Source organism: Neofelis nebulosa, chromosome 1 (assembly GCF_028018385.1).
Source record: "Neofelis nebulosa isolate mNeoNeb1 chromosome 1, mNeoNeb1.pri, whole genome shotgun sequence".
Classification (NCBI taxonomy): domain Eukaryota; kingdom Metazoa; phylum Chordata; class Mammalia; order Carnivora; family Felidae; genus Neofelis; species Neofelis nebulosa.
Genome location: NC_080782.1, coordinates 62,602,426 through 62,630,112, shown reverse-complemented (window position 1 = coordinate 62,630,112; position 27,687 = coordinate 62,602,426). Strand labels below are relative to the sequence as shown.

The 27,687-nt window shown below is 50.6% G+C and overlaps 1 protein-coding gene and 1 long non-coding RNA gene across 8 annotated transcripts in view; one reads left to right on the top strand and one right to left on the bottom strand.

The window, feature by feature from the left end:
- STK10 (serine/threonine kinase 10) overlaps window positions 1-27,687 on the top strand; it is a 118,260-nt gene that overhangs the window by 68,566 nt on the left and 22,007 nt on the right. Inside the window, exons 5-12 of the mRNA XM_058723414.1 lie at window positions 6,165-6,237; window positions 7,486-7,680; window positions 8,262-8,343; window positions 15,934-16,068; window positions 18,137-18,682; window positions 21,004-21,134; window positions 25,407-25,530; window positions 25,949-26,128. Of these exons, the coding sequence (XP_058579397.1) occupies window positions 6,165-6,237; window positions 7,486-7,680; window positions 8,262-8,343; window positions 15,934-16,068; window positions 18,137-18,682; window positions 21,004-21,134; window positions 25,407-25,530; window positions 25,949-26,128 (1,466 nt within the window). The remainder of the gene's footprint in view (window positions 1-6,164; window positions 6,238-7,485; window positions 7,681-8,261; window positions 8,344-15,933; window positions 16,069-18,136; window positions 18,683-21,003; window positions 21,135-25,406; window positions 25,531-25,948; window positions 26,129-27,687) is intronic.
- Window positions 24,536-27,687, bottom strand: part of LOC131508198 (uncharacterized) — a 72,553-nt gene continuing 69,401 nt past the window's right edge. For 6 of the 7 annotated variants that reach the window (XR_009259921.1, XR_009259936.1, XR_009259929.1 and 3 more), the window contains 2 exons: window positions 26,722-26,907; window positions 24,536-26,384 (listed from right to left, as the gene is read on the bottom strand). This is a non-coding gene — a long non-coding RNA (uncharacterized LOC131508198). Of the gene's footprint in view, window positions 26,413-26,721; window positions 26,908-27,687 lie in introns of all 7 variants that reach the window. The other variant, XR_009259926.1, reaches the window with a different exon arrangement.

Sequence of the window (27,687 nt, the reverse complement as noted above, 5' to 3'; positions counted from 1 at the left end):
GTGTCTCCCTCTCCCTGCCCCTTCCCCACTTGCACTCTGTCTCTCTCTCTCAAAAATAAACATTAAAAAAAAAAAAAAAGCACAGACTTAGCATATGTCTGTCCTTAGAGCTGGGTAACCATCTGCAAGCTCCTCAGTTTTCTCATCTGTAGAGAAGGGGGATGATAATTTTCCCTGCTCCGAGGGTCCTGGCTATAAATGATCTGCACACGGATATATATATGCACATGATATGCAAAATGATTTGCAGAGGAAGGTGTAAGTGATGTGCAGAAGTCTGCACAGCTGTGCACCTGGCAAGTTCTCAGTAAATATTAGTGTTTGTTACGACTGTTGGGCGTGTGCAGCGTGTCAGGTTTTTGCTAATCCCTGCAGTCAGTGTGCCCTCCGTCCAGGGTGCGCAGCTCACCCCCGGCAAGTGTGAAGTTCTCTCACCACATCCTGGCTCCCACTGGGTTTTACTCAAAAAGCAAAAACAAGAACCCACAAACCTAAAAGACGTTTGCTACGTGCATTTCAGCTTTTTAAGCCAGAAAAGCGGTGTCCTCTTTATCAGAAACATTTTAAAGAATAAAAGCATCTAAAGTTAAAAAATGTAAGACCCAGGGCACCTGGGTGGCTCAGTTGGTTAAGGGATCCAACTCTTGATTTCATCTCAGGTCATGGTCTCACGAACTGTAACAATGCGGAGCCTGCTTGGGATTCTTTATCTCCCTCGCTTTCTCTGCTCCTCCTCGGCTTGGGAGCACATGCGTTCTCTGTCTCTTTCTCTCAAAATAAATAAATAAACGTTAAAAAAATGTTTAAAAGAAAAATGTAAGACCCCCTTGTGTGCTGTCCCCAAATCCTGCTTCTGGGGAGGTGGTTACCATTAGGTTTGATGTATAACCTCACAGACCCTGTTCTGTGTTTGTGGGTGTATGTGTGCACACAGTACATGTATGTCTTTTAAAATACAACTGGAATTCTGTACATTCTATCGTATGCATCAATCACCATCATGTTCAGGGCAACATGTTATGGATGAAGTCCCAAGTTAGTTCATACAAATGCAATCTCCTTTTTTTTTTTTTTTTGATATATGTATTTTTTTAAGTGGGGGAGAGGGGCGGGGGGGTGGAAGAGAGACTATCAAGCAGGCTCTACACTCAGCGTGGAGCCCCATGTGGGGCTCGATCTCATGACCCTGGGTTGGTGACCTGAGCCGAAACCACAAGTTGGACGCTTGACTGAGCCACCCAGGTGCCCCTGCAACCTCTAGTTCATGGCTGGGCCGCACCACAGTTTTTCTAACTCCTTTGCCAGCTAAGCTTTGGCAACAACTGGGTGCTTTCCAACTTCTTACTCTTTCCAATAATGCTTCTGTAAGCTTCCATATATATTATAAACATGATTTGGGGGAATCTATTTCTAGAAAGAGAATCACTGTGTCAAATATATTTCTTTCTTTTTTTTTGCTTCTGTAAGCTTCCATATATATTATAAACATGATTTGGGGGAATCTATTTCTAGAAAGAGAATCGCTGTGTCAAATATATTTCTTAATTTCTTTTTTTTTTTTTAAAGACACATTTATTCAGCGTCATGATCAGACTGTTACATTTAGCAATCAATAGCATGGTTGCAAAAAAAAAATCTACATTAAAACCCTTTGTTGGAATGCTTTACACTTTCCACAGAACAGAAACTAAAATAACCTGTTATACAATTAGTCACAAATACAGTCCTCGAGTTTTTTGCCCATACACACGAGTATTGTCTAAAACATGTCTTCTTTGTAGCAGCTAGGCCCTGCCACATTCTTTCTTTTTTTTAAACAATCTCTTTGGAGAAGCAACAAATATATTTCTTAAAACCCAGTTTTAGTTATTTGTTTGTTCATTTGTTTTAGAGATTGAGAGAGCGAGTGAGCAGGGGAATGGGGCAGAGGAAGAGAGAGAACCCTAAGCAGGCTCCACCCTTAGCACGGAGCCTGATGTGGGGCTCGATGCCGCGACCCCGAGATCATGACCTGAGCCGAAATCAAGAGTCGGACACTTAACTGAGCCACCCAGGTGCCCCAAACCAGTTATTTTTTCCCAAACATAAGAGGCGGTCTAGCAAAGTCCGTCCGTTCATTGATTCAGCTGTGCTTCCTGTGCCAGCTGTGCCCGCAGTGCAGCTCTGGATACAGCAGAAATGACCTCTTTCCTTATGGAGATGATAACTTATGAAACAGGCCCCACCTTCCTACCTGCTGCCCTTGCTTCTGATCCTTGTGAAACGGGAGAAGGACAGAGGAGTGTTTTCATTAGAGGAGACTGCATGGGGAAAAGCCCCTTTGAGCTGTCGGAGGCAGCCCCCCACCTGGCAGGGGACACCTCCTGTAAACACCATTCAGGCAGCCTGAAGTCCCAGGGCTGCCGGGAGGGGCCGCCCCACCCTCCTGGGTGGGCCCCGTCTTGGGGGGCAGACGTGGGGCAGAAGGGGAAGTAGCCGCCATCCAAGAGGCTGGCTGGCTCATGCCTAAGGGAGGGCCTTGGAGACCAGCTGTGTGTCCTTGCGAAACTGTGGTGGTTTCTGCTTTTCCTCTTTCTTCTCAGGCGGGGAATGGAGACCCTGGTGGGGGAGTGGCTCCTACCTCCCTCCAGGGAGCCTCATGCTGGGTCTGAGAGGCAGTCACTGTTGTTCCCAAAAGATTTCCTAGGAAATCTGTGCTGGCCATTGTTGGTGTTTGCAGGGGCCCCCGTTCTTACCCAGGAGCCCGGAGAGGTGGCGACTTGTCCTGGCCTCCCAGGTAGTCCTCAGCAGAGCCAGGTTCTCCTGTGGGTTTCCTGGTTTTGAACCTCACTCTGCCACAGCCGTTGGTCCCTCTGGGCCTGTCATCAGCAGACGGAGCACCTGCCATCTACTTAGCCTTGACCGGGCTCAGAGACCAGCTTTCCTGACCATTCCCAGGACCCTTGGCCAGGCTCCAGTCTAAGATTCTTGAGTCTGCTGGCTCACGTGCCCCATGGACAGGGCATTTACACAGCGCTGGGCTTGGAGCTGAGTGCCTCGTGTGTGTCATTGAATCCTCGTGGCAACCCTACAGAGTAGTTCTACGGAATCACCACCCCTGTATCACAGACAGGGAAACTGAGGGTCAGAGGTGTACTAACTGTCCTGACCCCTGCCTGTCTCCTGCCTTATCTGCTGCCACCTCCTCTCCCTCTAGCCACTCTGCCTTGCCCCTTCCAGGCCCTTCAGCCCATTTGTCATCCCTGTCTGTAAATCTCTTCCCCCAGATCTTGACCTCCTGTCTAAAAGAACCGCCCGTCCGCCTCTCACATGCCGTGGGGCTTGTGGAGGGCCTGTTTTTACTGCTAGAGTAACAAGCCACACTAGGGTGAAGATTTTGGTTCACTCCTGCACCTAGAACATAACAGATGTTCAATTAATATGTGTTGAATGAATGGATGCCTGGCACATAATAGATGTTCAGTTAATATTCACTCCTTCCTTCCCTGTTTGTGCTCTCTCCCGCTCATTGTCTCTCTCTCCCTCTCCCTCTCTCTCCCTCTCACTTCTCTGACCGTAGACTGCCTATCCCATCTTTCCACCCTTTACACAGTTAGGAATATGTACTTACTGGTGTTTGTCCGGTTGTCCTCTCCTTCCACCACTAAACTTTGAGCTGCCGAGGGCAAGGACTTAGTTTGCTCCTGGCTGATGTCTGCCTCCAGATGGCACCCTGATGAATAGGTGAATGAACCAATGAAATAGAAGAGCCCAGGGGCACCTGGGTGGCTCAGTCAGTTAAGCGTCTGACTTCAGCTCAGGTCATGATCTCGCAGTTCGTGAGTTTGAGCCCTGTGTTGGGCTCTGTGCTGACAGCCCAGAGCCTGGAACTTGCTTCAGATTCTGTGTCTGCCTCTCTCTCTCTGCCCCTCCCCTGCTCATGCTCTGTCTCTCTCTCTCAACAATTAATAAATGTTAAAAAAAAAAAAAAAAAAAAAAAAAAAAGAGCTGAGACTGGAACCAGCTCTCTGGTATTCAGGCCTATGCTCTTAGCATTATGCTCCCTCCTGGTTTGAAATTGTGGGTCTGATTTCAAGCTCTCCAGGACAGCAGTTGTTATGTGACTGTGGTTCGGGCCAGCTCATTTCAAGACCTAGATAGGCTTCTGGGGCGGCTGGCAGTTGTAACAGCTTTGCAACTTGTCTTGCTTTGAATTAAGCAGCAGCAGTCTGCTCAAGGTGTTGCTTCCTCTTGAATTTATTTTTTAATCAAGATGAAACTTACCTGTTTTTTCTGTCATACAAAAGTTTATGTTAACTTACTAGTTGGAATGCTTTAAAAAAAGGTTTTTTTTAAGATTTTATTTTATTAAAAAAATTTTGTTTAATTTTTATTTTTGAGAGAGAGGGAGAGAGAGAGCGTGCACACGTGCAGAGTGCAAGTGGGGAGGGGCAGAGAGAGAAAGAGAGAGAGAGAGAGAGAGACATAGAATCTGAAGCAGGCTCCAGGTTCTGAACTGTCAGCACAGAGCCTGACGTGGGGCTCAAACCCACCAACCGTGAGATCATGACCTGTGCCGAAGTTGGATGCGTAAACCGACTGAGCCACCCAGGCGCCCCCAAAAAGATTTTATTTTTATGTAGTCCCTGTACCCAACATGGGGCTTGAACTCCCAACCCCGAGATCAAGAGTCACATGCTCCACTGAGCATTTGGCATTGGACTCTTCTCTTAGTATTGGGCTTGTGAAGGAAGACTGGCTGGTGCTGTTGGATGGCTTAAAGATACATTTAATTTTTGTTAGTCCTGAAAGTCTTGTATGTTCATCATGGGAAACCTGAAGAATTCAGAAAAGTAGAAGAAACCTAGCCTGGTCTCATGATCTACACACAACCATTTTAGCCAGTTGGTGTATTTCCTCCAAGTCAGTTCATGTATATTTTGCCCCTTTTTTGTGGGGGAAGGGAGCATCGTGCCGACCACACACTGTTCACCTGTGCGTCCTCCCTTTCCTGCTGCACCTTCCAAGTCTATAAATACAATATCTTAATATGGTGTTAAATATTGACATATTTAAATACATGTTAAATAATATCAAATGTTAAATACATACTAAACATTTAATATTGATATGTATTCGTACGTGTAATTCAGTGTTAAAATATTGAATAAAAATACTTCAAAACTAATTTTAATGCCTATAAAATACTCCGTCATAGGCCAGTACATCACACTTTACTTTTCTTTTTTTCTTTTTTGAGAGAGAGAGAGAGAGAGAGAGAGAGAGAGAGCGAGCAGAGGAGGGACAGAGGCAGAGGGAGAGAGAGTCTTAAGCAGGGTCCGCAGCGCTGTCAGCACAGAGCTTGATGCAGGGCTCTGTTTCATGAACGTGAAATCATGACCTGAGCTGAAATCAAGAGTCGATGCTTAACTGACTGAGCCACCCAGATGCCCCATCACCCTTTCCTTAATCTGCTCAGTTGTTTACCCTTTTACCTTATCTTTCTTACCTCTCTCTCAATTTCTTAGTTTCTCTCTCAATTTCTTAGTTTGTGTGTGTGTGTGTGTGTGTGTGTGTGTGTGTGTGTGTGTGTGTGTGTTTGATATGCCATCATAAGCCCTTTTGGGAGAAGACAATATAGTATATGAGAAGTTTTATTTTCTTCATTTATTTCTTACATAAGAAGTTTTAAAGTCACTCCCTCAGCTTTGTGCAGAGACAGTATCATAGCCAGTGAGCTTTATCCAAGGCACAATTATTTCTGGCTAAAATCACTCTCTGAAAGCTAAATAATTATGGTTCTTTTTAATTTGTCACTATTACAATAGCACTTGGATGAACATCGTTCTGCATAATTTTTTTATATTTGAGATTTCATTACGGTAAATATCTAGGTTTGGGATTACTGCATCAGAAGAGTGTATAGATATTTTAAAGGTTCTTGCAATTTATTGCCCCACTACTTTTCTGAAAGGCTCTTCAATTTATACCGTTATTAGCAAGAAGGAAATTGCATGTCTCAGTATATCCTTCCAGCAGTAGATATATTTTTAATGATCAAAAATTTGCTAGATGGGAAATGGCATCTGTTAATTGACTTGGAACGTCTGTCTCTTGAGTTCACACCCCAGCACTGTGGGTGGAGGAATGTCCATCAAATACTGTATCTGATTTTTGTCTTGCAGCTGACTTTGGTGTGTCTGCCAAGAATCTGAAAACTCTGCAGAAACGAGATTCCTTCATAGGAACGCCTTACTGGTGAGTTGTGCAGTTTCTGGAAAGGGAATGGTAGACTGAAGGCTCAACCTCAGACTCCCCAAGGTGACCTCTGGCCGCGTCAAGGGCTCCTGAGTCAGCCTGCTGGGTCTGAGCCTGGTCTCCACCACTCACGAGTGCTGTGACCTTGGCCAAGTTGCTTAGCTTCCTTGTCCCTCCGTTTCCTCCTCTATGAAATCAGGGATAGAACAGCACCTACTTCGCAGGTTGCTGAGGGGATGAAATGCGATGATGTGTATAGAAAAGACTCCATTAGGGGAACCCCTAGAAAATGGTTTAATTCTTTTTTTTTTTAAGTTTATTTATTTTGAGAGAGAGAGAAAGCACATGTGCGAGTGGGGGAGTGGCAGAGAGAGAGGAGAGAGAGAATTCCAAGCAGGCTCCGCGTGCTGTCAGCACAAAGCTCGATGTGGGGCTCGAACCCATGAACTGTGAGATCATGACCTGAGTTGAAATCAAGAGTGGGGTGCTTAACTGACTGAGCCACCCAGATGCCCTGAAAATGGTTTACTTCTTAATTAATTCAACAAGTACAGGTTGAATGTGAGGCCCTGGGCTGGGACTGTGAGGATGAACAAGTTCAATTCCTACCCTCCCATGAAGTTTCTCTGGACTTCTCTAGGCCATTGTGTTTCCTTCTTTCCCCAAACTATTACTTAAAAAAAAAAAAAAAAAAAAAAGGCAACAAAATAAAAAAAACCAAACCAAACAAAAAACCTCTCTCAGTTTCACACCTAACTGCTTTCTGTTTTTCCTGTGCATTACTTCTCATTGTGGAGTTAGGCTCCTTTCTTGCTTGCTTATTACTCACCCTTTCTTTCTTTCTCTCTGCCCTTTCATTCCTCTTTCTCCTGTTCTCTCCCATCCGTTCTGTCTGTGCTGGTGTATTCTCTCCACACCCCCCACCTTGTGCCCCCAGTTTTTTCTGGGCACCTTCCCCTCTGCCTCTACCCACCCCTTCCCCAGGACTCTGTGTTCTGGATTGTTGCTGCCATCTTGTGGTAGGCTTCGGGAACTGCAGCGGGACATGGCGTTGGAGCTCCTTGAAGGCATCTTACTGAGTGAAGACCATCGTAAGGAAGACAGTGGGATGGACAGCAATGCAGATCGTGATTCAGGAGTGCTGCCAGCTCTCTGACACTAGCTTGTGGTGGTCCTGACCCCCGAGTCTCTGAGAAGGGCCTATGAAGGCCAGGTTCTTAGCCCTGTGTTATCCCTTGGTTGGTTCAGGATGGCCCCCGAGGTGGTGATGTGTGAGACCATGAAGGACACCCCGTATGACTACAAAGCTGACATCTGGTCCCTGGGCATCACTCTGATTGAGATGGCCCAGATCGAGCCCCCGCACCATGAGCTCAACCCCATGCGGGTCCTGCTCAAGATTGCCAAGTCGGATCCCCCAACTCTGCTCACGCCTTCTAAGTGGTAAGGAGCAAGGCCTGTCTGCCTGAGGGTGTTTGCTGCATGGCCAGCAGGCCTGGGTCACAGGGCAGGTGGGATTGGGTGGGTAGAGTGCCCAGAGTGGGGGAGCAGTCGGGGCCTGGAGGTCTCTGGGCCTTTCTGAGCTACCCGGGCCCTCCATGTGCTCTGGACATGGGTTGTCCATCAAAGCAGACTGGGTGATCCCATAAGCCGGATCCCGCTGTGGGAGTCAGTGCCTAAATGAGCCCCAGCAGCCACATGGCACGACCCTGGGCTGGGAACTGAGGCTCGGGCATAAGTCCCTGTACTTGTGTGTATTACCGTGTGGCCTTGGGCAAGTCCCTGCTCTCTGATTTCCACATCCCATCCGTACGGTGATGTTCACAATGAAAAGGTCATCATGAAAACCCCGTAACCTTCACTGCTTTAGCTCATGAAGGCGCCTTTGTCTTTGAGGGCTGTGTTTGGGAAGCACACAACTCCCAGGAGAGTAGAGTGTGCGACGGGGAGAATTTTCTCAGTTTCTGCCCTACTTGGAGCTGACTGCTGCCACCGGTGGGCGCCCCCCACCCCCACCCCCCCAGGTCTGTGGAGTTCCGAGACTTCCTGAAGGTGGCCCTAGATAAGAACCCAGAGACCCGGCCCAATGCTGCACAGCTTCTGGAGGTAAGCGGTGCCCCTCTCCCGGGGGTGGCGGCCTGCCCCCTCTGCCCTGCCCTTGCTTTGGAGGCAGGAGATGGCCTGGAAGCTGGGTGTGTTTCTCCTCAGCTGGGGTGACCACAGGAGCAACCATTTATTCATCAGCTGATTCTCGCTGGGCGCCTCCTGAGTGCCTGCTCTTGTCCCGGGAGGGCTGTCGTGTGGAGGCTCCCCCAGAACCTGTCCTCAAACAGCTTATGTTCTACTGGGGGAGACAGGCCGCAGACAGCGGGTAGGTGCACATGAAGTGGGGGAGAAAAATAAAACAGCTCAGGAAGAGGGGGGCCTGGGAGGGTTTGCTCCCTGATAAAAGGAGGGCATGGAGGGGCTCTGTGTGAACAGACACCCAGAGTGGGGGAGGGGACTAGGTAAGTGGTCCTGGGGAGTGGCGGCAAAGGCCTGGCCTGTGAGCATGGCTGGGAAGGGCTAGGAGGCCAAGGCACCGAGCCAGGGGTGAGGGCAGAGATCAGAGAGGCGTGTGGTCTGTCCACCTGAAGTTTGGATGGTTTGCCGAGAGGGTACCTGTACCGCCACGGCGCGCTCACTACTCTGATGCTTTGCAGCAGGACACAGACCCCAGAAGGAAGGCAGGTGCTCAGCGTGAACCATACCGTCTGTGCAAACAGTTTAGGCAGAGCGAGCCACTCCTGTCCCTTCACGGTGGACCCCTCCCCAAACCCAAGTTTCCAGCGGCTTGCTAAGGGCCTGTGGCGGAAGCAGGCCCTTCAAAGGGGGGCAGGCAGGCTGCCGCGCTCGCTCTTTTCTGCACGAAGGGCCGTGTCGCACAGGGTCACACGGGGTCCAGGACTTGAGCTTTGCCCTGTGTGCAGTGGGGCGCCCCTGAGAATTTGGACTGGGGAGACGGCGTCTGACTTATACTTACAAGGGCCCCTCTGGCTGCCATGTGAGGAACCTCCGGCCTTAGCATGGGGAAGGTGACGGTGGTTTCCTAGAAGCTTTTCGAAATATTGGGGGCAGCTGGGAGCTGCTCTTTGCCTGGGCTAGTGCCTTGTGTTTTGACAGTGGCACATGTCACCTGCCCAGCCATCCTCAGGTGGGCCAGTTGCTGTCCCCATGCCATCAACGCTGATGGGGGATGGAGAGACAGTGGCCTGGGTGCTGGGGAGGGGCCGCTCCTCCACACCCTGCCCCCTCTGGTTCTTCCGTGTGTGTGACCCAGCCTCTGATGTGTGCTGGGGGGGAGGGACCAAGAGGCCACACCAAGCACCGAGGCTTTGTTCACGATCGGCCACTCTCCCTGCGTACCTGCCGTGTGCCAGACACTGGGCCCCCGGTCGACATGCTGGGCTACAGCGCATCCCTCTGGGGTGTGCAGCACAGCGATTAAGTGTGTGGACTGCGGTTGTAAGGTCCTGGGTTCAAATCCCAGCTCTGCCACTTACTGGCGGTAAGACCCTAGGAAATTGGCTTCACTTATCTGTGACCCTGTTCTTGCTCTGAAATGGGATAATAGCAGTGTTCCCCTTAACAAGGTAGCTGTGAGGGTTAAGTATGAAGATACGGTCAAGTGCTTAGCTAAGGGCCAGCTCGCTGACTGATGCATTGAATTCCAATGCCTGGAGTATCCTGAGGCCTCATTTTCTGGGTACTGTGTGCTGGTTGGTGGGGAAGCCAGAGGTGGGGGGGGGGGCGGGGGGGGGCCTCGCCGTTGGGGCCGATTGTTTCCTGTAAGCAGAGCCTCCTGGCCTGATAACATCCGGCCTCTAGGACAGTCAGGACATTCCATGGAGAAGAGACCAGCTGTCCTCCGTTCCCACATGGCAGCCCTAAAGCCTCAGCCTGAGCCAGGAATTTTTACTCCGTAGTTGGAAAAAATGTCCTGCCAGGGGATCTTCAGCGTGAGACAGAAAGGGTTGCAGAAGAAAGGAGAGATCCCTTGAGATCAATAAAACCTGGCTTAGGCCGCCGTCAGCCTTTTCCGTGTGCCGCTTTATCTCTGGGTGTGGGAGGGTAGACCGTGACTTGCTGAGGTCACCCGGCTTTGAGTGACAGGTAGACCTCAGGTCTTGGCTTCCCAGTGCCCCCCCTGCAGAGCCGCTCATGCCCCTTGTATCTGCCTGCTTCTGGGAGGTTCCTCCTGGCCCCTCAGCCTCCCCACCCCGACCCCTTGTTCTGCCTTGAGCTCACGTTGGTTTCCGATTCACTTGCTCGCTTGCACAGAGATTCTTGGGGACCGTGTCCCGTGGTGATTAGTAACCCAGGCTCTGACCACCCGGCACGTGAGTGGCGCTCGTTCTGTGCCTCAGTTTCCTCGTCTGTGAGATGTGGATAGTGCTCACTTAACAGAATCGTGTGAGTGAATGAGATTCTTTACGTACTGTTTTTAGCATTGTGGCTGGCACTTCAGGTGCTCAGTGTATACTCGCTGAGTTTGTTGTCGCTCTCGTCAGCAGCATCAGTGACGTTTACGTTGTCGGACGCGGTGGTGGACTCCGGCCTCAGTGCTCGCCCCTGGGGACCCGGCCGCAGTGGCCATAGCCGATGCTCATCCTCACCCCTGCCAGCGCTTGGCTTCCGGGTCCCCACACCTCGCCTGTCACTCCTCCTCCATGCCCTTCACCGGCTCCTCTTCCTTGTGACTGCTCACCGTGGAAGCGCATCAGGGCCTCGTCCCCCGCCTCCACTCACCTCGAGGGTCCCACCCCAGTTACAGCGACGGCCGTGTTTTCCCCTGTAGCCCACGCAGGCCCCACCTGCCCCACATCTGCGCCCAGCCGTTTACGCTCCACCGCCACGCGGACGTCCACACCCGCGTGCCCTCTGCTTCCACCAGTGGCCGTCCTGTCTCAGTCCGTGGCAACCTGTCCCCTCAGCCGTCAGGCCCCAGACCGTGCAAGCATCCTTCATACCTTTCTTTCTTGCATGCTCCATGTCCGTTCGGTCAGGAAGTCCTGTGGTCCCTGCCTTCAAAACATGTCCAGAATCCGATCACTTCTCATGTCTTCCATTGCAGCCACGGGTCTGAGCTGCCATCAGTGTCTCTCGCTTGGATGATTGCTTCCTCACCGGTCTCTCTGCCCTCCTTCAGTCTGTTCTCAGCGCAGCAGCCAGAGGGAAACCTCCCGTCCCTCCCTCGTTGGCTCCCCCTCTCGCTCAGGCTATCACCCAGAGTCTCGGTGTCCTGCAGGGACCCACCCCATCTTGACCCCTTAGACCTTCTGCCTTCTTCTGGCCCCCTCACTTACTGCCAGCCTCTCTGGCCTTCTTGCTGTATTTCAGACACTCCAGGCATACAACTACCTCAGGGCCTTTGCACAGCTCTTCACACTGCCTGTGATGTGTTTTCCTGACACTTCCAGGGATGACTCTCCTTTTTAAGGTATTGTCTCAGATGTTAGCTTCTCAGTGAGGCTTCCACCAACTATCCTATTTCAGACTGCAAACCTGCCACCCCACCCCCCACATATTCCTAATTCTCCTTTCCCTGCCCTACTTTTGATTTTTTTCCATGGCTTACTTGTTTATTAAGTGTATTGTTAGTCTCCCTGACCAGCATGTCAGCTCTCTGAGGACAGCAGTCTCTTTTGTTCACTGGTCTGTCCTAAGCATCCAGGACAGTGTCTGATATATGGAGGGCCCTCAGCAAGTATTCATTAAGTATAGTTACTTATTTTTACTCAACAAACTGTTGTGTAACCCTTTGTCCATGCCAGGTACTATTCTAAATGTTTAGCAAATGTTAACCAATTTAATCCTTGTGACAACCCTATGCAGTAGGAACTGTTCAGATTTCCATCAAACAGATGATAAAACTGAAGCACAGAGAGGTTAGGTAGCCGGCACAAGGTCACACAGCTTATAAAAGACAGAGCTGGGATATTGATCCTGGTTGTCTCCTTCCAAAGCCTGTTCTCTTGACCACTCTGGTAAGCCTCCTCTCTGAATGAACAAAGAAGAGAAGGAAGGAATGAAGAGAACAAGAACGAGAGAAAAGGTTAGCCAGGGGTGAATTGAACAGATGCTGACAACTGAAACCTGGAAAGGGGTATCTGGTGTTGTCAAAAGCCAGCCTCAGCGTGTAGGACCCCTGGCAGGTGGTTTCTCAGTACACAGAGGAAAGCTAGGCTCCTGCTCTTGGAAAGAATGTCTGTGTAGGTGGCAGGAAGGCTCCTGGCCAGGGAGAAGGTGCCGGTTGGTCAGCTGTGTGGCATCGTGGGGCACCCTGCAGAAATGGCACTGAACAGCTGTGCCTCTTCCCCAAGGAGCAGACGGCCGAGCTCCCCTCTGATGTGGGCCTCCTGCAGGGGTGCCTGAGCACCTTTCCGATGACCCGTGTACCCGGACTGGCCTGTCCCCATGCTGGCACACACCGTGCTTCCCGCCTGGGAAGGCCCCAGCCCTCCTTGCAGGGCTTCTGTCTCTCTGCTGGGCCTCGACAGTTTGGGTTTGGGTGTTGTCCTTTTTAGACACATCCCTGGAGGTAGCCGAGCTGAGGCAGTGCAGGAGGTTGTCTCTGCTTCTTCTCTGCCAGGGCTGTTTACACAGCAGTGTTCTGGGCCTCATCAGCCACTGGAGGGTCTGCCCTGTCAGCCCCACTTGCCTGGGGATTCCGGGGTTGGCATCCAGGGCAACTGCCCAGCTCACCCGCACCTCTGTCAGAGGGCTTTCTTCCCCATGGCTTCCGCCTCTGCTTCCTAAGGACCCTGGGGTGCTCGTGGGAGGCAGTGGGGTAGATTGTCCTGCCTTAAGAAAGACTCCTGGCCATGCTGAAAAGCCACTGATTTGATCAGTATGTAATGTGCCCTGATGAAAACCTGGTATTTCCAGAAGCCTGTGCCTGCATTCTTTGCCTCTGCCACATCTGCTTCAGCGACTGCAGGGAAGTGTCCTGTGGCTTCCTGCTCAAATTCACGCGTGAGGTTGTGCAGTGTGAAGCTCGGGAACCTTTGGGAACTGATTCTCACCCTCCGTCCCGAAAGCTGTGCCCTGTGGGGATGCAGGAGGGAATAGGGTTGGCTGGGGGTGCAAACTGAGCCATGAAGGCTTCTCCAGCTGTGCTGCTGCTGGTGGTGACGGTGGTCGTGGTGGTGACAGTGGCAGCGATGGTGGCGGCAAATGGTGTTGGAGGCGATAACAACGATGTGGATGATAGCTGCCATACTTGGAGCACTTCCTGTAATGCTTCGCACAACCATACTGTTGTTCCCAGTATACAGATGAGCACGCTGAGGCTTAGAGAGGTTAAGTGACTTGCCCAAGGTGGTGGTGGAAGCAGGATTTCATCCCAGGCACCCTGGCTGCAGAATGTAAAGCCAGTACTCTAACCACTACACTCTCCTGCCTCGCATGATTAGTAAGCCCTTTTGGAACCACACAGCAGCCAGACTGCTCCCTTTAAGGGGTGAGTGTTAATACCACTGCTCTGCTGCGCCCTCCAGCAGCTTCCGAGAAGAAAGTCTCAGTTTCTCACTACGGCTGGGGGGACCCTGCATGCACCACCCTGCCCTTCCTCCTCTGGCCCCTCCTCTCCCCTCTCCCCAAAGCCCTGCCTCCTCGGACTTCTAGCCACCCGTGCCTCCAGCACACAAGCTCAGTCCTGCCCCAGGGCCCTCGCGCTCTGCTGCTCCCCCTGCCTGGAATTCTCCGTGCCCAGATCTTTCCCTGGCCAGCCCCTTCACCTCCCTCAGGTCTCAGCTCAAATATCATCTCCTCTTGGAGGCCCCGCTGACCGCTGACCGCAGTCTAAGTAGCCTCCACTGCCCAGCCCAGGCCCATGCAGTTCCAGCCTCTTGCTGTCCCATTACCTGATCTGACGTGATCCTGTTTGTGGGTTGGCCATGCGTCTGTTGTCTCTCCCCCTCAGCTGCAAGCCCGTAGGGGCAAGGACCTTGCCTATCCTGTTGTTGAGCCTTATCTCAGATCTCAGCACGTGGCACAGCATGTGGCTGTGGCAGGAATCAGATAGTCAATGGGAGCATGGGAGAGAAAGGAAAGAGATGAAATACTTAAAATCTTTACTAGTTTGGACTAGAGAAAGCCCAGCTGGTGTAGGGCTCTTTAAAAGGAGTGAGGTTTGGTGCTTTTCACATGTGCAGAGTTAGGTGACCAAGTGGAATGGGGTGGTGCCTCATGAGCCTCCACAAATGAACGGTTGTAAACGAACAAGCAGATAAAAATGATTTGTAATGGACCTATCAGTTGTGAATGTGTTTACAGGGCGCTAGAAAATTTATTCTTCATCATTTACATACTTTCCTGCAATCTCGTTGACGCTGTTCCTCCGCTGATAAATTTTCTGACCGTAAAGGTGGCAGATGTCATCAGAGCCTTCCTCTACATTTCAAATGAGCAAACTCCAATTTAATGACTGCTCCCGCTCCCCATACACACTCCTGGTGCTGGGGGTTGGGCGCCCAAGGACAGATTTCTACCAGGGAGATGCTTGTGCTGATGTAACATCTGCTGAGGCCTTGAAAACTTTGGTGTTTTGCAAGGTGTGTGAAAGAACCTTCTTTCTTTCCCCTTCCTTCCTTCCTTCCTTCCTTCCTTCCTTCCTTCCTTCCTTCCTTCCTTCCTTCCCTCTCCCTTCCTTCCTCTCTTTCTCTTTCTCTCTCCCTTCCTCTCTTTCTCTCTCACCCTCTCTATTCCTTCCTTCCTTCCTTCCTTCCTTCCTTCCTCCCTCCCTCCCTCCCTCCCTCCCTCCCTCCCTCCCTTCCTTCCTTCCTTCCTTCCTTCCTTCCTTCCTTCCTTCCTTCCTTCCTTCGAGTGAGCCAGAGAGAGGGGGCAGAAAGAGACAGGGGAGAGAGAGAGAGAATCCCAAGCAGGCTCTGCACTGACACAGGGCCTGAATTTGCAAACCGTAAGATCATCACCTGAGCCAAAACCAAGAGTCAGATGTTTAACTGACTGATCCACCCAGGGGCCCAGAGCCTTCCTTTTTTAAAGATGCAATGTTTCTGTAAATGCCTAGGAATAGAACATATACAGCTTTGCCTTAAGAATTTGCAAACACGTGCTCGCTCCGGCAGCACGTGTACTAAAACTGGAGCGGTACAGAGATCACCACGGCCCCTGCGCAAGAATGACGCAGAGATCAGCACAGCTCCGTGCAAGGATGACATGCAAATTCGTGAAGCTTCCGTATTTAAAAAAAAAAATAATAAACTGCTGTCGATCTCAAAAAAAAAAAAGAAAGAAAGAAAAGAAAAAAGAATTTGCTAACACATGGGGTGCCTGTTTGGGCTAAAACACTTCCTTGTACATTATTTCGTTTAACCCTTACGACCTCCCTGTAGGTTTGGCATTATTATCTCCACTTTGGAGATGAGCCTGCAACTCAGGGAGGGAAAGTGACTTGCCCAGTGTCACATAGCTGGTGAGTGGCAGAGCCACTGTCTTCCACCCACCCTCTTCCACCACCCACAGGACTTTGTGAGCTGCCCCTGGCCCACCTGTACCAAGTGTATGTTCACATTTCTCTCAGAGATGCCGTTGGCCTTCTCTGCCTGGGAGATCATCTCCCCTCCACCTCTGCCTCCTCCTCCTGTACCCTCCAGCCCAAAGTAGTTCTAATCCAGGTGTGTCTTACCCCCTCAGCATCCCTTCGTCAGCAGTGTCACCAGTAACAAGGCTCTGCGGGAGCTGGTGGCTGAGGCCAAGGCCGAAGTGATGGAGGAGATTGAAGATGGCCGCGAGGAGGGGGAAGAGGAGGACTCCATTGATGCCGCGTCTGTAAGGCCTGGAAGAACGGGCACTGGGGAAGGATGGGATCCCAGCAGGCCTTGGCTGGTATAAGAGGGAACGTGCTGGGGTGCAGGAAGGATTCCTGTTCTCCCACAGCTTAGAGGCTACAGGTTCCCCTATCGCAGGTTACGTGAGTCAGCTCACGGGCCGGGGTGAGGCAGCAGAGTGTATTGGCCAGATTCTGTAAGTTTTCAGGAAAGAGCAGTAATCTGGATTTTCACTTGGGACCTTCCAATTTTCAAAAGTTGGTAGCTGAGTCATTACTTCCCAGCCTTTTTCCTGTTGTGGCTCACATACAAAATGAAAATGTTTTAGCACACCGTGGGGTAAATGCAGATAAAGGCTGCACGTGACCGGAGGCAACAAGCCGAGGGGCTCCGGGTACCCCAGACAGACCCTGTTTGGCTTCTCACGTGCCCAGGGGACCCATGTCTTGGCACATTTGCAACCCATCTGCAGCTTCAGCACTTGGCTGAATTTAAGTTTAAATTAAAGCTAATTTAAAATTTTAAAAACATCTGAGCCAAGCAAAACATGTCCGTGGGCTGGATTCTGTCCTGAGCTGCTGCTTACATCCCTGGTTTAAGCTGTTTGGGAAGGGCCTCTTCCAAGAGGGAAACTTGAGGTGCAGGTGGTGTTGTGGACCGAGTGAGGCAGGGGCTGGCCTTGTCTAGAGGGAATGGGCAGTACGGTGCTGTTTGGAGGTTAACGGGATCCTGGGAGGAGCCAGAGGCTGGTGTGAATCCTTACTAGGGTGAAGAAGGGAAGACCGAGGAGGACGAGCAGAACCAGCACAGTAGCCACAGCCTTTTAATGAGCCCTTGCTGCATGCTGGGCACTCTGCAACTCTGATAAGAGGACCATTTAATAGATAGGAAGACTGAGGTCCGAGCAATGAAGTGGCTGGTTGAGCTGATAGGAGGCACAGCCAGGTGTAGGAGAACCATGGTGGGAGAGGGAGGTGGTGGGTCTGGGGCCTGGCTCCAGGAGGTGGCAGCAGGCAGCGAGGTTGGGGAGGGAAGCAGCAAGCGGGTTCTCTGCAGGTAGGAGGCTGCTCCTTGTCATGAGGGCGGTGGGGCTAATGAGGGTTTCAGGCAAGGACATTGGTGTGGGGATGATAGGATCAGATCTGAATTTCTGAACCATCACCCTAGGGGTGTTGAATAGGAGGTGGATTAGAGTTGCTTCTGGAAGCTTCCATATCCAAGGTTAAAAACTAGCAGCCACTGGGACCCAAGGGAGTGCTAAAGGTGTGATTCCATTAATAGCTAAAACCCAGCAAACTCACTTGTAACACTTAGAGATCAATGTCAGGACAACTATTATGTTAAGGGGAGGGACAGACATGGAAGGGGGGTTTCTCTGGTGGGCAGTGTTCCATTCCTGATGTGGAAGGCGGCTAAGTAGGTGCTCACTTTATTCATTCATCAGACATTTATGTTTTGTTCACAGAACTGGGTGTTGTATTTCACAATAGCAACATTTCCAGTACTTTCCACCCTTCTCCGCAAAGAAAAAGCTCTAAAGAAAAAACAAAACAAAACTTTAAAAACTCAGTGGCCGATAGGCTGAGTCCAGCCCCTGGATAGTTTGGGTTTAGTTTTTACGCAGCTAAAAAAACAAAAAACAAAAAACTGGAATTAGCTGCTGTTGGAAAGTCAGAAGGTGTCAGGTAAAAATCCGTATTCCAGCTTGTTTTAAAACAGTTGGAAGGTCTGTCCACAGGGGAGCCATTTCTCTTATATTGTCACAATTAGCTGCAGCAGAATAGCCACTGGCACCTTTAGACAGGGCATCAGCTGGCCACAGTTGCCTCCAGTCCTAGGAGGAGAAGCAGGCACCAAACTAACTCACAATAAGTAGTAATTTTATTGTTGGTTGGCCGGTAGGGAGTGGTGAGGACTGTGGCTCACTGGAGAGGGATACCTCCTCTGCTTCCTGGGTCCTGGCCTACTTGACCTCGTGGGTGTCTGCCTCTCCAGCCCTACTGCATCTTGGACTCTGGCCTGGGACATGACATCGCATGGCCTTGACTTATTTTTTTTTTCTTCCCTAGCCTCTGGGGAACCATTCTCGAGACTCTTCTGAGGTGAGTCAGCTGAGTCTCAATACCGACAAGCTTCTCAAAGAATCATCTTTCACCTCACTGCCGCCCAGCCAGCCCCAAGACAACGTGAACGGGCCCAGCCAGCCCTCTGGGGACAGATCCCCCCAAAGCGCCAGCCCCCCGGACGTGGCTCCTGGAGACAAGAATGGCCTGGCAGTGCTAGCACCTCTCCGGAAGTCCCGGCCAGTGTCCATGGATGCCAGAATTCAGGTTTCCGGGGAGAAGCAAGTCGCTGACCAGGGCGGGGACCTCAGTCCGGCAGCCAACAGGTCCCAAAAAGCCAGCCAGAGCCGTCCCAACAGCAGCGCCCTGGAGACCTTGGTTGCCGAGAAGCTGGCCAACGGCAGCCTGGAGCTCCCCACCCAGGCAGCTCCGGGCCCTTCCAAGAGGGACTCGGACTGTGGCAGCCTGTCCACCAACCAGAGCGTGGACTACAGCACCTCCCTCTCAGCCGACCTGTCCCTAAACAGAGAAACAGGCTCTCTGTCCGTCAAGGTAATGCCACCTCTTGTACCGCAGTTTGCGGGCTGTGCTGCTGCCCGGGCTTGGTTTTTGAAAGCATTTAGCTGGTGGCTGCCTTCCATCTTAAGTGGTTCGTGACGATGGCTTTTCTTGAAAGATCTTTGAGCTCCAGCTCATAGTTTAATCTCCAGAATATCTGGGTTCAGTCTGGGATTTAGTCATGCCAGGTGGTTGGTTCGATTTGTGTAGCCATTTCAGTTGGGTTCGGTTAAAGGCCCGGGTGAAATTCGGGAGAGAAGTCTAGGAATGAAGTTCTCTTATTTTGGGGTCCGCCGTGTGGTGCAGCTGCTGACTGGGAGATTCGGTTATAGGCAGTGGGCTCAAGGCGCTCTGTGGGGTCAGTGGCCTTTCTGGACGTGGGTAACATCGTGAATGGCAGCAGCCACTGTGCTTAAGGCCTCAGCATGGAGGCCAACACCATGAAGCGCTTTAAAGAAAACGAAGGTTCCATTTCTCAATGTACAGATGAGCAAACAGATGCTTAGGTGGGAAGTGGAGGGCTGGTGAGACCCACGGACTTTGTGCTCTGAACCCCACATGCCGTTCTGCTTTCCCAGTGCAAGGCTGGCCGCCTCCCCAGGGTGAGCTGACCCCTCCCCTGCCTGCTCTGATACATGTCAGGGTGTTCTTGAACTCACTGTTGGCCACTTGACTAAGGCCACACTGAGGATCTCCCCGAAGCAAGGCTGATTTTAGGGAAGATACTGTATCATTTGGTTTTTTTCTCCCATTGTTTACTTGGTGGAAACCACACAGTAGAGACTCAAAAATATTTGCTAAATGAAAGGAAGTGAAAGAAGGAAAAGCAGCTGGCCAGCCCAACAATTAGCCTCAGGACCAGAAAGATAGCATGGTTCTAACACGTCACCAGGACAGGCACAGACATACACGGCTCTTCTACACACATAGCATCAGGGCCCATCATCTTCCTTCAGACAGATGTCCTGTCTCTTCTGTAGTTTAAAAAAAAAAAAAAAAACACTAAGAAAAACAACAAAAAAAAAGGCCAGAGCAGGGTCTCCCCTGCCTGTTCTCAAGGGTGTTGAGAATATTCCTTTGCTGGCTGACTGGCAGTGAGCCGGGGAACGCGGCTGTGCTGATAAAAGTCCATGGGCTGCATCAGCACACCTTGGTGAGATGAAGGGCTTGTTACCTCGGGGGCAGGAGGCCCTGTGATCAGGGTTTCAGGGTGAGGGCCGCAGCCCCAGGCCACCTTTCTTCCCAGCCGCTCCCCATTTCTCACCGCTAGTCTTGGTTGGGCCCTAGGACATGTGACTGGGTACTGTAGGAAGATGAGAGTCAGGTGTGGCTGATGGGAACAGGTGGAAGCCTTGGGGTGGGGGTGGAGGGAGCCGAGCCCTCAGGGAGTAAGGACCTGGTCCTGGCTGAGCAGGAGTGGGGGTTCAGCACATGCTTTGAGGGTGCAGAGACCTATGGCAGGGTGCCACCCTGGCCTGCCCTCCTTTTTCTGGCTAGAAGGCCCTTGGAAGCCAGTGGAGGTCAGAGGGGGAGATGCCATGATGACTCCAGCCGCAGGCCCATAGGCTCTCAGTTGAATCAGGACACCTCCAGGAGTCCCAGCAGCGTTTTGTGAGTGCTTGCGTCTGAAATGTGTGGTTATTCACAGGAAAAGGTCATGAGTAATTTCATGGGGGCTCAGATGGGCGTGGCCTCCTGTGGAGTTCAGGTCAGCTCAGGTTTGGCTTCCAAAACAGTTATGAACTTCAGTTTGCCAGGCTGTTTGGATTTTGGCACTTTGGGTAAAAGATTGTGGTCTACGGTAATAACTGTGAGCTATAAATACCAATGTACTGCCCAGTTGCCATGAGCTGGGCTCGGTTCTGTGTCCCCCACGCATTCTTTCGATGTATCTTTGTAACCATCTTGGGCGAGGCGAGTACTGCTGTTCTCTTCCTCTGACAAGTTGAGGAAGCTGAGGCTTGGACAGGACAAGGGACTTGTTCAGAGTCACAGAGCCAGTAGGTGGTAGAGGGAAGATTGGAACCCTGACCATTCTGGTGCCATGTCCTGTATGTGAGTGTGCTGGCAGCCAGGTGTGGGGCCAGCAAGTAGTATCCGAAGGCCAAGATCAGGGGGATCGGGGGGGGGGTCGGTAAGCCCAGACACTCAGGACCCCAAGTTGAGAAGCTTGAGGCAAAAGGGGGATGACGGACAGCTATGTCCTACCTGGACGTCGAGGCTGTGGGGCCAAGAAGGCTCTGTGCCACACTCCTGTGTCACCCACAGATTCCTAGCTGATCCTGAGCTTTACCTAATGATTTTACCCTGCCCAGGACTCAAGACTGCACAACAAAACCCTCAAGAGGACACGCAAGTTTGTGGTGGATGGCGTAGAGGTGAGCATCACCACCTCCAAGATCATCAGCGAGGATGAGAAGAAGGATGAGGAGATGCGATTTCTCAGGCAAGCCTGGGAAGGGCCAGTGATGGCTGTAACAGAGTGGGGGTGTGGTGAGAGGGAAGGGTGTAGGTTCCTTTGGTTAGGGAGCTATGTACAGCTCTGAAGTAAGGGATCAGGACATAAAAGGAAACTGGTTTTGCTCCTGTACTTCCCAATCCACTCAACCATCCATCTGCCCACCCACCTATCCATTCATTCACTCACCTGCCCATACATTTACCTGTTCACCCACTCATCTACCCACCACCCATCCACCCACCCATACATATCCATCCACCACTTATCTACCCACCATCCACCACCTATCCATCCACATACCCATCCATCTACCTATCTAGCCACCCGCTCATCTGCCCACCATCCATCCATACTCCCACCCACCCATCCACCTACCCATCCATCCATCCATCTGCTCACCTATCCATTCATCCACTCACTCATCCATCTACTCACCCACCTACCCATCCATCTACCCATCTACCCATCCATCTACTCATTTACCCATCCCTCCACTCATCTACCCATCCCTCCACTCATCTACCCACCCATCCATCAGTCCACCTACCCATGTAGTTACCCACCCACCAGGGTGGGGTATATGGTGGTGACCCAGATAGCTGAGGCTGTTGCCATTGTAGAACTTGGACCGAATGGGCCAACACAGGATACACAAGATAATCCCCAGTAGTGGTACACGCCGTGAGGGAAGTAGTGGGTGATAGGACAGTAAGCCCTGGGCTGGCGGAGGCTTCTCTGTATGTGGGAAACAACCTGAGTGGAGTGGCTGGGGGAGCACAGAGGGGCCTTCGAGGCTAAGGCCCAAGCAGTGGCTGTTGGGGCTTATTTAGGGAACTGAGATGACAGGGCTGGAGTGTGGAATGTGAGGGCAGAAGTCACGTGGGCCTGTGGGCCAGGGTGGAGGAGTGTTGATTCTGTCCCAGGCACAGCCAGAATGAAACAGCTGGAGAGTAACTGGCTCTCCTGTCCCTTTTGAAAGATGGCTCTGGCTGCTGTATGAGTGTGGGCTGTAGAGGGGCAAGGTGGACTTAGGGTGACAGGGAGACCCCGTCCAGGACAGTTGGGTTATAGGCTTGGGCTGGGGCAGTGACCGAGAAGAGGGAAGAAGTGGTCAGTTCAACATGCATTTTGGAGGCAACAGCACTGAGACTGGTGAGGCGGGGAGTGTGTGAGGCACAGCTGTCTGCTGTGAACCATTTCTGCACTTTGGAGGTGCTCAGGCCCCCTAACAGTCTTCCATGGGGAGACCCTATTCCCATTTTGTAAATGACAAAACAGTGTTTTTTGGCAGGTAAGTACTTGCCCCGGTTCACTCAGGTGCGAAGGTAGAGCTGAGATTCTAACTAGACCCATGTGAAGATTCTACCAGGCTTCCACCGGACTGGAAGCTTCCTGGGGCTGCCAGGGAGAGGCTTAGCTCCCCCTGGAGCTCCCTTGGGGCCAGGCCTTTGCAGGGTAAATTCATGATTAGTTTGGAAAACACTTCTAGAATGTCAGACACATTGATACTTATAAAAAGCACAAGCATTCCAAAGCCAAATGGAAGCGGTTTTGGATGCTCTGGGGTACTTTCCCCCTCTAGGGACCACAGAGATGAAATGCTGCCTTTTCATTAGTGGTGTTTCTGCATGAATACACATACACGTGTACACACACACACACACACACACACACACACACACACACACACAGAGTCGTCCTCATCATGTGGGCTGGGGAAGCTTAGGCAGGGGGTGGGAGGATGGTTGCTTTTGGAGGATGACACCACCTTCCATTTTCACAGTCACCTGGGAGGCAACCTGTCTCCTAAGTGTCAGACCTCACTGGCTGAGTTTCCTTTCCATCATCTCCGGTTTGGGCTTCTGGGTTGACATTCTAGATCCACCATACCCCATCTAGAATGGATGCCCTCTGGCCCTGGCCGGCTGTGTGCTGCTCAGGTTTGAAAGGTGAGACTTCGCAGAGGTTGAGAAGCTTTTCTTATTTGCCTGTCATGGTCCAGAGGGCGGAGTGTTCCAAATATCGAATACCACCCCCCCCCCCCCAGCCTTGCTCTGCAGGGGTGCGGAAGGCTCTCATTGTTTCCTGGCTGGCAGTCCCCGCCTCCTTCCCCTCCCCTCTTGTCCCTGTAATACCTGGATTCGAGGATTTCCAGAGGATTCGGTCACACACAGGCTTTTGAACCATGTGATCAGATATTCACTCTCCCAGTTTGAGGCTTCTAGGTCAGAGTTTTTCCTGTTTTTCCCTAAGATTGCCAGTGCCAATGCCCGCCTTCTTAACAATCAGCCTGTCTCTTGTCCTGCCTTCCCTTGTGAGAACTCAGGTGGGGCAGGGAGGTAATGTTAGAACTGGCTGCCCACCTTCTTTTGTATGCCTTTGCTCTTTGGTCAGGTGTTCTCTGAGTCAGTTTCTCTGGAGTCAGGATTTCTATTTCTTCATTAACACTCTCAACCCTATCACTGCCCCAAGAGCAGAGGCTCCGATGGAAGCTTCCTTATGTGGCTGTTTTGCCTCTTCTTTCTCATGCTCACTCCAGCAGCTCCCACTTAGTTTGTTAGCAACAAACTTACCACGTTTTACCTCTTAGTTACCATGTTGGCATTATCTGCGGTAGACATTATCTGCACATTTTACAGATGACAGAACAGGGGCCTAGAGTTTGAGTGACTGACTGAAGGCGCCCAGCAGAAAGTCAGCAGAGCTACGATTCAAACAAGGTCCCTCCTGAGGGGCCACCAGGGCCACCTGATTCATAGTCAGGAGGTCCAAGTTCCTTCTGCATCATTTTCTTTTTTCTTTTATTATTTTTTAAATGTTTATTTATTTTTGAGAGAGAGACAGACCACAAGTGGGAGAGGGCAGAGACAGAGGGAGACACAGAATCTAAAGCAGGATCCAGGCTCTGAGCTGTCAGCACAGAGCCTGACGCAGGGCTCGAACCCACGAACTGTGAGATCATGACCTGAGCCGAAGTCAGAAGCTTAACTGACTGAGCCACTCAGGAGCCCCATCATTTTCTTTTCTGATAACATAAATGATATATACCAGTCTTTAATGGATTTGTCCAGAAACATAATTAACGCTTTGAAGTTTATCCTGCAATTATTTTTTTCTGTGAATAAACACATGTACACACCACCAATAATGTGATATAAAATTAAAGTCTATTATGTGATTTAGGTCAGGTTTTTATTGTATTATATTTTGAATAGGTAATATCATGGTTCAAAATTCAAAAAAACAACAAAAAAGGAGAGGGGTAAACTGTGAAAAATCTCCCTCCCTTTTCTGCCAGCAACCAGTTCCCCTATCTGTGTTAATATTTTATGTAAAACTTGATTTTTTTTTATGGTTGTATATACAAAATTAACATCATATGGATACCAGATGCATACATTTTAATTTATTTAATTAGACATAGATAATGGACATTTAAGTCATTTCAAATTTTGTGCTATTCTAAATAATTTTGTTATGGATATCCTTATTCAGTTGTGCTGTGCATCTATAAATATTTCTTTAGAATTAATATCTAGAAATGGAAATACTATGTTAAAAGGCATGAACTTATTACCAAACTGTCTGCCAGAAATGTACCAATTTATACTTATGAGCAGGTTGTGAAAGTATCAACTTCCCCTATAGTCTAGCCTTTTTAATGAAAACAGAATTTTTAATTTGCATTTCATATCCATATTAGGTAAATTTAAATTTTTTTGTTTTTGTTTTTTGGTTCATGTCTACTTATGTTTTGTGTCCCTTTTTAAATTAAAAAACATTTTTTTAAATGTCTATCCTTTTTTGAGAGGGGAGGGCGGGGGGAGGGACAGAGAGAGAGAGAGAGAGAGAGAGAGAGAGAGAGAGGAGACCAGAATCCAAAGCAGGCTCCAGGCTCCGAGCTGTCAGCACAGAGCCTGACACAGGGCTCAAACCCACGAACCACGAGATCATGACCTGAGCCAAAGTTGGGTGTTCAACCGATTGAGCCACCCAGGCGCCCCTTGTGTGCCTTTTTAAAAGTAGGCTGCTCCTGTTTTTCTTATTGATTTGTAAGGACTCTTTATATGTTAAGATTATTAATGTTCTGTCTGTCAATAAATGTCAAATTAAGCCTGAGTTCTAGTCTTGCCTCTGCCCCCAGACTTCTGTGATGCCGTTCCACACTCCAGCCTTCAGTGTCTCTGGCTATGAATTATGTGCCCTCTGAGGCGGGCCACTTTCTGACTGACATGTCCGCATCCTTTAACCCTTCAGGCGCCAGGAGCTCCGAGAGCTTCGGCTGCTCCAGAAAGAAGAACACCGGAACCAGACCCAGCTGAGCAGCAAGCATGAGCTGCAGCTGGAGCAGATGCATAAGCGTTTTGAACAAGAAATCAACGTGAGTGTGAGGACAGATGGGTCCCTGGAGGGCTTCTTGCCTCCATGTTTTCTTTAGGGGCAGGAGAGAGCCCGGTTCCTTTGGTTTCTTGGTCTCCTGGGCCACTGACTCATAAACACAGGATCTCATGAAGGTCACAGAGCTCCTCTGAGTCACAGAGGAGGACCTCTAGAGGGAGACCGACCTTTGCCGAGCACCATGCAAGAACTCTGCAAGGCAGATGGTCTGGCCTCCCTTTTGTACAGAGGCAGCAGAGACTCCGGTTAAATGACTCGCCCCAGGTCGTACAGCAGAGAGGTGTAGAGCTGGGATTCAGGCCCCGGTCTGAAGATAAACTCTGGGCTCTCCCCATCTTGCATCCCATCTTCCTCCCAGGTATAAAGAGACTTTGCTCAGTTTCTCCTTCTACTCTTTCCAGGCCAAGAAGAAGTTCTTTGACACGGAGCTGGAGAACCTGGAACGCCAGCAGAAGCAGCAGGTGGAGAAGATGGAGCAAGACCATGCCGTGCGCCGCCGGGAGGAAGCCAGGCGGATCCGCCTGGAGCAGGATCGGGACTATGCCAAGTTCCAGGAGCAGCTCAAACTGATGAAGAAGGAGGTGAATATGTGCTGGGCGGAGGCCAGGGGCTCTAGGACGCAAGTGATCGAAACCCCAGCTCAGTCCCGCTTCAGCAACAGAGGAGAGGAGACTCTGGGGAGCTCATGTATCTGAAAAGCTCACGTCCATGTGTTGGGATTCATGTACTCCAGCTGCGTCATGAGGAGCTACTTCTCTGTCATTTGGGCTCTCCTTTCCTGTGTTGACTTGGCTCCCAGGCAGCTTCCTGTATGTAGTCCCAGCTCAGCAACCCCAGCTGAAAGAGAGTAGGGGAGGAGGAAGGGCTGGCAGCCCAGGGGGATCTGAGATGCTTTCACCAGAGCAGGGGAACAGGTGCCGGGTGGCAAACACAATATGTCTTCTGTGCCCTGCCCTCTCTTCTCCCAAAACAACAGTCCCCTAGTTGGGACCCATGTGGCTCTTCTCTTTTCTCTCCCAGCTGAAGAGGTGGGGGGGGGGGGGTAGGTGACAAAGAGGTAGATGGTCCCGAGACAAGGGGAGGGAGGTGAGTCTCCTAGCCTGCCCTGGGGAAGGGCATCTGGGCCCCAAATAACAGCTCACACCTCCCTCTGTGGAGCCTGGGACATACTTACTAGGCCATTCCCAGTCTTCAGACAAAGACTTCACCCTTCTAAGGGTGGTCCGTGGTGCTGCAGGCTTCAGAGCCCAGCTCCCAGACTGCAGTCTATGGGGGTGACATTTGTATCCAAGGGGCCTCAGGCAGCTGCAGGGGCTGGGCTGGAGCTGGAGCACAAAACTTAAGCGGGGGCGCCAAAAACCTTGGTAATCAAGACAAATAATATTGTAGCGTAGTGTTTCAACATCAAAATTATTCCAGAAAAGTCATGGTGAACAGACTGTTGGCTATTTAAAGTCAGGATTCAACAGGGCCAGGTTTAGGGTAAGGCGGTGAGAATGAGTCCTACAAGTATAGGGTGGATCCTGTCTGTATTTACAATTTTGATATTATGTTCGTGGCGTGAATTTTGATTTTTAAATTTTTATTTATTTTTATTTATTTATTTTTTTTTAAATTTTTTTTTTTTCAACATTTTTTATTTATTTTTGGGACAGAGAGAGACAGAGCATGAACGGGGGAGGGGCAGAGAGAGAGGGAGACACAGAATCGGAAACAGGCTCCAGGCTCCGAGCCATCAGCCCAGAGCCTGACGCGGGGCTCGAACTCAGACCGCGAGATCGTGACCTGGCTGAAGTCGGACGCTTAACCGACTGCGCCACCCAGGCGCCCCAAAATTTTTATTTATTTTTAAAAAAATCTTTATTTTTGAGAGAGAGTGAGAGCACATGCGCACGCAGGGGAGAGACAATCTGAAGCCGGCTCTGCGTTGACAGTAGATAGCCCGATGCAGGGCTTGAACTCATGAACCGTGAGATCATGATCTGAGCCAAAGTCAGATATTTAACTAACTGAGCCACCCAGGAGCCCCCGAATTTTGATTTTTTTTTTTTAATGTAGTTTTATCTTCATTACTGAGATTTTTGGTATTCCTTTTTATGCCCACGGTGAGTGCCTCACTGGCCTTACCCTGGTCCTGGCT